Source organism: Scleropages formosus, chromosome 4 (assembly GCF_900964775.1).
Source record: "Scleropages formosus chromosome 4, fSclFor1.1, whole genome shotgun sequence".
NCBI classification, from domain to species: Eukaryota; Metazoa; Chordata; class Actinopteri; order Osteoglossiformes; family Osteoglossidae; genus Scleropages; species Scleropages formosus.
In genome coordinates, this window is record NC_041809.1 from 9,370,001 (window position 1) to 9,382,974 (window position 12,974).

Here is a 12,974-nt window from a genome sequence, read left to right on the forward strand (position 1 = left end):
ATATTTTGCACCACCTTTAATAATTAACTGAGGGCATATGAGGAACTGCAAACACTGGAGTAAATGACACATTTTAATTTCATACTTAAAATATGAATAAAAAATATTATTCAAAAAGCAAGTGGTTTAAAGGAAATTCCCTCAAATATAAAACCAACATTATCAAAGTTAAACAACTAACACAGATGCACCAGAAAGTGAGAGGCACCAAACGCAGATGTCTTTGTACCATGGGAAATCATAAAGTAATAAAAATATGCATAGACATATAGAAGACATTACCACAGTTTATTTTTTTGCGTAAAAAGATTTATACAGTGAACTTGACTTTTTTTCAATCTTTCTTTTTTTAATTTATGACAACTTTTTTTTTTTTTAATTTATAAGACAATACAATGACGTATCACGTACAGATGAATTCAGCACTTTCCAAAGCTAAAATTTGCGGCAGGGAGCATCATGCGAGAGCAATAAAGACTCCACAGTTACACTGAAATGGAAGGATACACACATTCTGCACCGAAAATGCAAGAGGCCACCAGTAGACACAGCAGGGTCATGTGTTTTCTGTAAACAAGTGAGATGGAACAGTGAGCCTGTGAATCACCTGTTCAAAGGACATTTTGCAATATTTGCTTTATTTTAATAAGCAGTGGGTGTTAAAGATTAGATGCTTCAGTGTTTACTGTATTTTAATTTTTTGTATATTTCAACATTTTTGCTGCCAAGCTTGTATGTGACATCTATTCCAGCCTTTAAGAATGAGAGGCATTTTTGCTTCTTCTTACTCATTATATATGCATGTGCCTCTGCAGTGTGTGTGTGTCTTTGTGGGGGGTCATTGCTAACTCAATTAAGGTAATTGAAAAATTGTTCCTCTTCAGAAAAATACTTTAGTCCTAAGTGGATTACAATATCAAGCATCACAAACATGTTTCTGAAAAATATGACTAAAAACTAAAGCAAGAAAGCATCCAATTTGTTACAGCTACCCAAAATGCAACTGGTTAACGTATTTTTGTTATACACCCCTGACAATGTATTTTATGTGCATAAATCAAGTTAGAGATTTTTTTATGCCTTAATGATTTAAATAATTTATTGCTATACATTATGCATCACAAGAAAGTAAGTGATTGGAGATTTACCTTAACATTCATAAAATGTACATTAGACATACTCCCATCATTTCTATTTTTTAACAATATTGTTCACAAGCAGGACAGGTTGATTTAATTTCCAACTCTTCATTAATGACATTTTGGGGCAGGCACAGTTACTAAGTACTGTACTGTAAGTTCAAAAGGAAAGACTTATGAGACTAATCTTGACCATTTCCATTGTTTTGTGAAGTATCTAACACTGTACCTCCCAGAAGTTCATATTAAATTTCCATTTTATTTAATGTAAATTAAGGCATTTTTTTAAATAAATCTCAAATTCATTACTTAGCACCTCTGAAGGAAATGCAGTCAGTTATGGGGGAGGGGGGAAATCAGAACCTCCTGTGACAAAGATTTATATAGAAATATTTAAAATACTAGTTGCTGCAAAAAAATGCAACAGATGCCTGGCTGTGTTCAATTCCGTACAATTATTGGGGTAAAGCACAAATTGTTGAATTAGATGAGTGTTACTCTAGCCAAAAAGAAAGAAGAGGAGGGGGGGGGAAAGAAAAAAAAAAAAAAAAAAAAAAAAACTGCAATGTTGTCTACAAGTGGCTGTTGAACAAGCAATTGCACAGGGGCCAGGAGTTACAAAAAGCACAACAATGCAATAAAACAAAGCAGAAACAGAGCAACAAGTCAATGGGCTTGTGGCATGGTGGCCATCGTGGTATATACACCAGTCTGCCATGAGCAAAAACTGGCACACTACTAGCATTAAAGTTGCATTTTATCAACAAAAAAAAAAAAAAAAAAAAAAAGTCATTTTGCAATTCAAGCAACCAACCTAAAGTAATTTACACAAGTGAACATTTGACACTTTTTTATAAACACAATATTGGAACCATACCAAATAACATTAACTTTTTACAGAAACTCACCATAGGCATATAAAATCCCCAAGAAGGTGTTACTGACAACCTAGGAATTATATTTTCGGGGGGGATCTTAAATCTAACTTTTTTTTTTATATTAAGGGATTTGATTCATCTTATGCTGAATATCACAACATAAGATGCTGCAAACTACATAAGATGTCCTTAAAGGTCATGTAAAAAAATAAATAAAAGGTGTAAATGCATCAAGTCACAATTTACAAACATACTTAAGCCAGAGAGACTGCAATTTCCCTCTACAATTTAGGACACTGATGAGTGGGATGACTGTGCCAGTTAAGAACTGTGCCTTTTTTTTACTTGAAATTCTTTATACATTTCTATGTATGACAAAACACTGCAACCCTAATTCACATTGGTTGTACAGGAATGTGCCTTATTGTAACCAGAGTAAGGATTTATAAAGGCTGTTATGTCTATTCATAGTCTGCAACAGCTGAAGTTTCCAGTGATATTACACAGTTGGATGACATTGAACTTGTGGTAAAATGTAAATACACCAAGTCAGTTCTATATTAAATATATTTTCTTATACATATATAAATGTAGCGTCATTCGAAGTTTCAATATCAAATTTTAAGACTTGACAGAACAGGATGGTTAACTGTGGTTCAGTCTGGAGGAACCACTGTTGTGCTAGAGAACAAATTCTGTTTTTCAAAACACTAACAATCAGTACCACTCTCCATAATATAACATTCATGTCAGGATTCAGCAACCATGACTTCATTCATGGGGAAGGAGGGGGGGGGGGGGGGGGGGGGGGAGAGGAGAAGGAAAGGGATGGGGGAAAAGAAAGGAGGAAAAAAAAAAAAAAAAACACACACACACACACACCAGGAGAACTTTTGCGGGGGGAAACATGGCGATAATTTAAATATACCCAAAGTCAAACAATTGTGGCTATTAACAAGCATGGCTTCTTTCTAAAGAAAAGTAGAAAATAGCTGCAGTTGAGTTTACAAAAAAAAAAAAAAGTAGCACATACACAATGTACATTTACAATAAAGGATGCTATCTATTGATGATCCAGGGACAAATTAGTCATTTGTAGACTTTTTTTTTTTTTTACCAGTCACATTACAATATTTCTAAATGTAGAGGTATCAGTGCTCAGAGGCTGTAACTATGACCAGTAAAAATCACCTTCCATCCATATAGGCTGTCTGTTCAAAAAACTTCAACTCCTCCTCACTTCAGACTGGATACAATTAACACTGAAATTGACCAAATGTACAAAACACTAGTCTAACATTGGCTGAATTGGCAGTTTTTAGGTTTTAAATGATCTAAGCTGGCATGCCTGCTTCCACTGTAAATTTTGAATTCAAATTAAATCACTAGCATTGTGTATCTGGATTGCGTGGGGCTAAAGTTTATCATCTTTGGTACTTAGTTTTATGACAATTCAACCAGGCAGTGTACATGACTTTCTCCATTTTCTGGGAGACTATTAAAATATTCAGCTCCACAACTTCAGAAGTAGCTATACCCCCAAATACAAACATCTTCAGCAAGAAAATAGCCCGAATACATGTCAAAATGTTAAATGCCAAAATTTCAAAAGTTGTGACATTTCATCCATTTAAACACGCTCATCCGACAGCATCACTATTATTCATTGGGGACAGGCAGTCAAGAGCAATGCATCCATAACCAGAAGAAATGTTGCCTCCCACCCACATTATCACTAGGCTTTTAAGTTCATGGATGGAACTGATGCACAGACAATATAAATTAAGCCAAAGTGTATGCTTCTCTCCCCATGAAGCCATACACCAGCTTTTTAAGTCTACCATTCTGCACTCTTAATCCCTCCCCCTATTTGGATATGCTTTCATATGCCACTCAGTATTACAGCAAGATCATAGTTTGCGCAAAATATGGTAATCCTTTATCATTTCCACAGGAAGTTTTGTACAAACAGTGCCATTTACTCCACTGACAGCTTATTAAACATGTATAAGGCTTAAAATGTGTTCACACTAAGAGCAATAATTGTATTTTCTAAAATACTGTTTAGAAAACCATCACCTACTCATGCTGAGTATGCCTTAAAGTATTACAAAATACAAAAATAACAATACTAGCTCTACCATAAAAAGTAGCTGCCAAAAATTCAGGAAAAAATGCCAGTGTTTAGTTTAATATTTTACAGGCATGTGGTAAAAAATTCAAAGACCAGAAGCATTTGAAGGTAATGAAAACTAACTTGTCATGACTATGGTTCTTTGGTCTACATTTTCTGTTCCCTTTTCATCCTAAGTCTAATTTTGCTCAGTTTAAATTGAGAAACTAAATATTAACAACATATTCAACACAAAACCATTTGTATTCAATGGTGAGAACAGCCACAAAACAACAAAATTTGTATGCATGTATGCGTACCATACCAACTGGGGGGGGAGCTGGCACATGACCTACAGGGACTGTATGAAAATGAATGAAAATAACTTGCCTTAAATACAGCAAAACTGCGAGTGCTTTCATACACATTGCAGTGTAAAAGGAAGGGGGTGGGGGGGAAGCTGCTTTGAGATTTATTCAATGTTAAACTCGTGTAGGACTTTGGACAGTCTCAGAGGCATTGTCCGTGTGAACAGTTTTGTCTTCGTCTTCGCTGCCGCCTCTTTGCAGCAGTGTGTCTGTAAGGCAGTCTTCCTTGTCCTCCCCATCATCCACCGGCAGCGTTCCGGTGTCTTCCGCATCACTGTCCTCCTCCCCCAGCCCGTCAACACTGCAGCACGAACCGTTGGTGTCGCTACCGCAGGAACTGCTTGTCTCGTCCTCCGAGTTCGAGTACACCTCGGCTCCATGGAAGATGTAGTGATTTGGTGCTTGAAACAAGTACTGACAGGCTGCAGAATACGGTAATGTTGGGTCAGTACAAATCCACAGATGAGGATTCACTGGTTTGAATTAATTTACCACCTCTCAATTGGAATACCATTCACCATTAGTGCCATTACTTCATTTACACATCTTTCAAAACCATAAAATGTTAGTGGACATTCTTACAAAAATGTTTCCTGGAATTATAATCAATTCCAAAAAAGTTGGGACAGTATGAAACATGGTAATAAAACCAAAAATGAGTTATTCAGTCAATTTCAGAATAAACATACATCTTAAACAATGTAGTTGATTAGGTAAAGCGACATACCTTGTCTTTATACAGTTTTTTTTTCCTGTTTTTTTGAATACAAGTAAATGTACATTTCACTCCTTTTTGTTTTTATTAGCACTTTCTATACTGTCCCAACTTTTCTGAAATTGGGGTTGTATATCAAGTCATTTTTGAAAACTAATTTGAATTGACAAAACATAAGACCGGTGCTCAAACTGTTAATCTGCAGTAGCCAAGTTAGTACTTACTTTCTAGCCGTTTGCTGATCGGGCTTCTGCTAACTCGGTTCACCCAGTATCTTCTTCGAATTTCAGCAGTCGGGTTTCTGTTCTTCACATCCTCTATCCGCGACTCCGGAGCCTCAGTGATTTCAGAGTCCTCCTTCTCAGGCGACTGCGTCCTAGTAATTGGTACATTGTCCGTTACAGCGTCTGCTGGGGGGAGGGTTGCCTCAACATTGGCTGGGAACTCGACCTGAATTTCCTGTGCCGAGTCGGTGGAGACCCGTGCAGGTTCGCTCGCTCGCCTCTCCAAAACCTCGGCCACCGAGCTGGGCTCGCAGGGAGTGTTTTCAGCTGGAGGTCGCGGCGGTTTCTCCGTTATCTCGCCAAGTCTCAAAGGGTTGTAGCACAATTGTTTGTACTCTCCACCCAGCCGGTGACAAAGTTCGTTTATGATGACATCACAGTCACCCAGCAGCTCCACATCGAAGTTAAGGTGCGGAAGCTGCTCGCGGTTGATGAGAATCTGAGGCACTTCGTGTGGGATAGAGCCTGAACACAGGACAGCGGTTGACTTGAAAACCGATCATACGTTAACATTTAAAATTGCACCTGAAGGAACAATTCTGTCGAGAAGGTATTCCCTACGACCTTCTCTTTTACTCTGATGCAATGAGAGCCAGCCTCTACACACAAAGGATCTAAACTCTCAACCTGCCAGTTATGGGTCCAGCACTTCTATCACCACCTTATATATTACTGTCTACTAATGAGGTTTCACAACATGGAACACTCGCCGGAACATGCTCTAGAGAGACTTACTTGGAATAAGCGCTACAGGTCGCACTTTGAGTGATGATCCAATGACTATGAGGAGGTCAACTTCATCTTTATCCTGTTTCATTGCCCTGTGAAACTGCTCTGGAAGGTTTTCTCCAAAGAACACAATGTCAGGCTTCATGATTGCCAAAGGGAAGTCAGGACACTTAGGGCAGTGCGGTACCACCTAAAAAAGGAACTGTCACATGAATGCATTTTCCTGATGGCACCAGAAATGTCTGATAACAGATGAAGCACTAATGATATACATCCCAGACCTAAAAGTACTTAGCAACATAAGAACTGATTCCCTTGTACCTGACTGAAGATATCTTCTCTGATAGCTTCACAGTCAACCTTGTGTTTGCAGACTAGACAGGAGGCAGTGGCAAAAGAGCCTGAAACATGTTGAAAGAATCAGATGATCAACACACTAACTTCACACTCAAAGCCTAATATGAATGAACTGGTTACTTTTTCATTTACAGCAACTTAAAATTTTAACCATTTATGCAGCAACGTTACAGCAAAACTCTTTCTGCTCCTTCAGGGTACAGATGTAACTACTCACCATGGCACTGTATGATTCTCTGCACGCCTGCCACCTGCTCCAGCGTGTCAATGTTCTGAGTGTAGTTTCTAAGCAGCTTCCCCTGCTTGTCCAGCATCGATATGAATCTGTGACATGGTGACGGTTGGAACTGCCCTGGATAGATCTCCTGCATCCACAGGAAAATTTCCAAAATAATTAGCCATGTACTGCCTTGTATTACAACAAAAACAAGGTGAGCAGATTGCATAATTAGGAAATAAACATGATTTACTTTCTATACTCGGGAGAAAAGTTCCATATTCATTTGTGTACTCATACGCCTGAAAAGTTTACAGAATCTAAATTGGTAGCTAATGTAATCCTTGGTTTATTTGCAGTTAGTATAACAGAAATAAATTATACTCAATACACAAGACCTGTCTGAAAATACAGAAAGATGTTACGTTTATTCATTTAGCTGCTGCTTTTCCCCAAAGCAACTTACAATATTAAGCTACCTACAAATATTTACCCATTTATATAGCAGGGTAATTTTACTGGAGCAATTTATGCCAAGTATCTCACTCAAGAACATTACAGCTGGAGGTGTGAATCAAACCTGCAACCTTTGGGTCCAAAGGCATCAGCCCTAATTAGTACACCACCATCTGTCCCAAATTTTGACTTTTACAGCTCAAGACCAAAGATGTATCCAATTTTACTTTTCAGCAAAAGAGTTTAAACATCCAAAGAACATCCTAACCCCAGCATGCTTTCCCAAGTCATTTATTAATTTAACTATAGCAAATGTACTGGCATCCCCTTCTAAGTAACATTTGAAGAATGTTCTGAGATTTTATATTGCATATTTAAACAGAATGTATTCAACACCTTTGCAAATTTGAAAAAAGGCCTGGGGTCTCTCCTGAAGTACTCGATATCAAACATTGCTTGAGGGTCTGGAAGATCAGGAAAATCTATTGCGAGCCTTGCATAAATACCATCTCTGGATCGAAAATCTGGAATTCCACACGACACAGACACCTGCAATAATAAAACCACAAATATTGTTTCGTATGAAAATGTTTGCCTAATAAATTTTGGCCATAACTTAATAGCAAAATATTAGAAAACCCTTACAGACCCTATATATAGAGAGGAGTAAGTCATCTTACTAACCAGAAAAATGGCCTTTGCAAAATTAATGGGGAAAATAATAGTTTTCAACGTTTCCATGACTTCACGAAACCTGTGCAAGGAAACTGAATACGTACTCCAGCCCCAGTCAAAACTAGGATCTTCTTGGATTCGTGCAGCAGCCTCACAACATCCTCCAGAGTATTGATATCTTTGCGCTTCTTTCTTTTAGGTGGTTCTGAGATGTTGATGATGATCTGCCAGAGAGTCATGTCATCCAGGTCTGGAGGGAGCACAGTCTCTGGTAGGAGATCTCTCAAGATGGTTCTTGGATCCGTCTCTCTCATAATGTGTTGTTGAATAAAACTGTAGGATCCTGGAGTAATCCAAGTCAACACCAAAACTGTTACTTTGTGAGGTATATTCACAGGAATAAGGCTTTCAATATGTATAAAGAATGCATTAGAAAATTACTCTAACAGGATTCAATAATGCAGTATGATTAAGTATATCATGTATGACAAATGCTAAAAGTCATTTTAAAAAGAAGTTCTGTATCATACAATGAAACAGTGACCTTACTATGGAAGTATAGTGCTAAAACTATTTCACTTTTCTCCTCCTCATTATATAAATACCTTGAACCACAAAAACATGACCTTGACAGACTCTTTGGATACATTTGCTTGAATTAAGAAAAATTACAACAGCGAATGAGTTCAAATGTACTGAAAAATGTGACTTTTCACAAAAAGATCACATTTGGAATTTAATGGCAACACAAATTTACCAAAAAAAAAATACAAGTCAGTCCTGCAGTTAGTGGGGGGGGAGAAGAAGAAAAAAAAAAACAAAACAAAACTTTAATACATTAAATTGCAGCATGTTCTTCAAACTGTCAGGCCTTGGCCACTCAAATCAAATGGGCTGTGAAGATATTTGTCGTAAGTCTACAGAAGGGTATGATAAAAGGTGACCCAAAAAAAAAATGGGGTTCTTTACTGTACTGCCAGAAAAGCATGCTGTTAGAATTTCAGTAGCAAGTGGTGCAGACCCATCAGGTGAAAGTTTCACAAGGACACCAGCACTTCTACAAGGAAATGAAGCTATAGCTGAGATCTCTAACAATGTGTCACATTTGTAACAGAGAATGTGCATCACTGGAGACTGATACCAAAATGTAAGATTCAGTAACAATACTGGCAAGGAGAACAAAAATTCAATCTGTTTACAAACCATCCGACAAATCACAATTAGCTTAGTCAGCAGATTTCTCTAGTGCATTTCAACACTATGAGCTAGACCCAACTACACCAGGACGCAGCATTTGTACAGGTTAGCATGTATTCTTAGGGTTGAAACCCGAATCCCAGCTACCGTTTTTCGCATTCGCAATATTGCAATTCTTTATATTCACATGTGAGCAATGTTTTCCGTGATCATCTGAACAGCAACACCAAACAAAATTGCTATAAAGTCCATTTCATGCTATAGTAACATGCATTCCTACTTCACATCCCTGTAACAGTCAAGAAACCTTCAAAATAACCACAGGATAATTCGTTATTAATTTCAACTTCAGAGCAAAGGCCACCACACATTTATTCATTTAGCAGACGCTTTTGTCCAAAGCGATGTACATCTAAGCAAAACCTTATGCAAATAGCCTTGAACAGGTGCAACATGGGAACACCTCAATACGTCAAATGACGGTATACGATACAGACGCCGCTTCCATTGACATCAGACTAAGCTTGAGCAGCTTAAATGAAATGTGACTTCTTAAGTGAAGTCATTTCAACATGTCATCAGCTGGTTCTCAGTGGTTGCATGAATTTATCAAACTCAAAACTTATGTGCAGGACAAAAATGTGATGGTCCTGTTTGACACCAAATACACAGATGGTGAAAGGAAATCAGATGCTTAGCTAAATATTTCAAATAACTTATGCAACAAACTCATGATCTGACAATGATTCCACCCCACCACCAAATTACAAAAAACAGAAAACCTTTCAACAAGTAGGTTGCATTAACCTACTCAACTTCACATTTATAGGAAGTTATTTGCCAGTGAAGTGTGAAACTAAATATGTTCAAGGTCCTCTAAAATCTTCTAAACTTCTTGTAAGACTTGGGATGCAGTCCATGACAGCAAACCTTACGTCCTTTCCTGCACACCTTCAAAATGCAGTGCAGTGCAGACACTGTAAATGATAATGAATAATATTGGTTCACAAAATATAAGATGCAATCAACAATATCTGCACTGGGGAAAAACATGCCAGGGTCCACATTCACATGTACATGTTTTTCTATTAAAACAGCATGATGTTTAAGTTGGAATTAAAAGACAGCAATTTAGGTACTAGAGCCACAAGGTCACATGCACAAAATTACTGTAACTGACCAAGTACCTTCCAAGGCCAGATGGAAAAAGAATCTGGAGAAATTAAATAAGAAAAGTGGACTCTCAGATTGACAAAAACGTGGGTCTTGCAGGGAAAGGACGTATTATCAGATAATCAGGGAGTCCGGATAACGGACAATATGTTCATGTAAAGTTTAAAATAAATAAATAAATAAAAAATAGGGAACTTTCCAGTGCCAGTATGAGTATTAGACAAGGTAAAGTTATATTTCTTAAAATTATTTAATTAAGGAGTTCTGTCCTTACCAATCTGTGGCTGGGGGGTCCAGTCGCTGGAACTTGCGTGCGAAGACCTGTCATCGTCCTCTGTCACCGAGTCGTGGAAGCTGAAGCCGTTTGGGTGGCCCGCTTCGCTGTCATCCACGAACACTGTTTAAAAAATAAAAAGTTTTTTTTTTTTTTTTTTTAAAAAAATGTATACATAGAATGATCTACGTTAAGTCTATGACAGCAGATCGTTGATGCATATCATTCATTTTATGTGCAACTGCTGGTTAAAATTAAAACTTGTGAAAACAATGCCCTAAAAGATGTTCTGCAAATATGGCACCAAGACATTTAAAAAATAATATTAAGAAAGTAGCGCTGGCGTCCCGCTACCCGCCGCTGTACACTGCGCGCAGCCCTGCAGTCGGTGCAGTCGGTGCAGCCCGCGCAGCTAGCCGCTGTGGCTAACGCCGCTAGCTTCTCCCGCTCACAGGGACGCCGGAGCAGACCGTAGCCCTGATGCTAACCCGCTAGCCGCACCACAGCGCTAACTCGATCAAAGTGTGTCGGTCGTCAGACGGCGTCTTTTCGTGGCAGCCGTGCGGCTCTTCGCCGGTCCCAGCGGCAAAGTGCGCTTCTGCTGAAGAAAAGAACAGAAATAAATGGAAGCTAGCTTAGTGCGGTGTAGCTACCCGAGTTGTTGAGCTCCGCCACGGGTCCGTCGATGGACGCCGTCTCCCCGTGATTCGGCAGCTCTCCCCGAGGCTCGGGCACCGACAGTCCATTGTCTCCGCCTGCTGTGACTGTGGCCTGTCCCGCCGCTGCCGCCGTCGCCGCCGCTGCCTCCTCCTCCTCCTCAGTCTTCTCCTCCTCCACCGGCCGCGGAGACACCGCCGCCGCCGCCCAAGACTTGCCCGTCTCTGATAGACGCGACTCCGGCTCTGCCTGGACGCTCTTAACGCCGGGTCCCACAGTCGCTCCTATCTTGCGCTTTTTAGCTAGCGGTTCGTCCAGTTCGGAGCCGTTGGCACCGGGATTCAGGAGGATATTCTCTCCGTCCGCCATCTTTGACTCACAAACAGCTACGGCTCGAGGCTCACCATAGAATTCCTTCCGTGCGTCGAGCCAGCTGGGCGATTTAAACTGACCACGTGCCCAGCTCTCCGCCAATGGCGGTGACCCGGCCAACGCCGCCGCCGGCCGGGTGACGTCAACCACAACAAAATGTGTCACGCGGTGACAAATATGAGCGTCGGTGCGCGCGCCGCTTCGTCGGGTCTTGTGGCCCCATCATGTTTTATATTACATTCAGGAATCTCAGGTATAGTAAGCGTTACAGCTTCAGAGGTGTTGCTCAGAAATGCTTCTACATATTATACCTCACATAGCTGGGAGTACACTGACTGATGATCAATGACTTATGATATCATAAGTCATTGATCATAACTCAACTTATGATAATATTTTATTATATACCATATATATACCATATAATATCTTATATTATTATATAAGATATGAATATAGAGTAAGTTGAGTAATGGGTTGTGATCTTCATTACCATAAGTTGAGTTATGATCGGGATATGATGAGGACTTGATGTTATACAGCTATGATGTGACTAGATACATTGTTGGAGATCACTCAACATGGTGCACTGGGTCCTGTGTCACAAATGTTCCAGATACGAACTGTCGAAGAAACAAACATTTTCTGTTTATGAGAGTCTTATTGTATTTTCTTATATTTTCAAAAAATTTGTTTATTGTGAACCTAATGTCTCTGCGTTTTTTTGCATACGATCAGGTTGACAGGAAAGAAGAAGCAGTAATACTGTCTTCCACTTGACTGTTTACAGCCCATGTCTGGTGCTCCTGAATGCTGGTGATCAATAATAACAAGATGAAGAATGTTGCACATGTCAATGGGATGAATCAGTCCAACAATCAGCAGTAAACTAAAAATTTTTTTCAGTAATTTTCCATTAGTGTTAGTTCTCATGTTGTTCGGTAATAATAAAAATGCTAAAAATCTTTTTTTCCCTTATATTTATTGATTATACACGCATAACAAAGCAAAGTGAAACTGGACAGATGTTGACAAAAGTTGCATGTTGGTTGAAGCTAATGAAAGAAAATAAAATGAATATCCCGTGATCCCGAATATCCCGTGAATATCCCTAGTACATGCTGTTCTGTGCCTCACACCTTATATTAACAGGATGGGCTCCTAGAATGCAGCAACATTGCATAGGATAAGTGGCTGATGAAAATGGAATAAAATAAAAGTTTTACAGTGAATTTTGAATTCATTATAGCTTTCTCTGAATAGTTTTTTTTTTTTTTACAGGACATAGTACGTGAATAAATCAAGGGATGTTTGCATTATTCACAGTTTACTGATTGTGACATAGTGGAGAACAGTTCAACAGAAAATAT

The 12,974-nt window shown here is 39.0% G+C and overlaps 1 protein-coding gene and 1 long non-coding RNA gene across 3 annotated transcripts in view; one reads left to right on the forward strand and one right to left on the reverse strand.

Annotated features, from left to right (window-relative positions):
• LOC108932695 (uncharacterized) overlaps positions 1 to 12,417 on the forward strand; it is a 13,632-nt gene extending 1,215 nt beyond the window's left edge. Inside the window, exons 2-3 of the long non-coding RNA XR_001966015.1 lie at positions 8,131 to 8,202; positions 12,343 to 12,417. This is a non-coding gene — a long non-coding RNA (uncharacterized LOC108932695). The remainder of the gene's footprint in view (positions 1 to 8,130; positions 8,203 to 12,342) is intronic.
• Positions 4,442 to 11,748, reverse strand: sirt1 (sirtuin 1). Of its 2 annotated transcripts, XM_029251583.1 has the most exons (9): positions 11,229 to 11,748; positions 10,576 to 10,698; positions 8,036 to 8,274; positions 7,653 to 7,805; positions 6,801 to 6,948; positions 6,548 to 6,627; positions 6,233 to 6,416; positions 5,438 to 5,962; positions 4,442 to 4,920 (listed from the first exon to the last, which is right to left on the reverse strand). In XM_029251583.1, exons 1-9 carry the CDS (start codon positions 11,599 to 11,601, stop codon positions 4,613 to 4,615), a joined length of 2,133 nt encoding a protein of 710 aa, XP_029107416.1. In that variant the 5' UTR covers positions 11,602 to 11,748; the 3' UTR covers positions 4,442 to 4,612. The 2 variants fall into 2 exon arrangements, with proteins under 2 accessions (XP_029107416.1, XP_018604765.2); XM_018749249.2 differs by lacking the exon at positions 7,653 to 7,805.
• Positions 12,418 to 12,974: the final 557 nt, after the last annotated feature.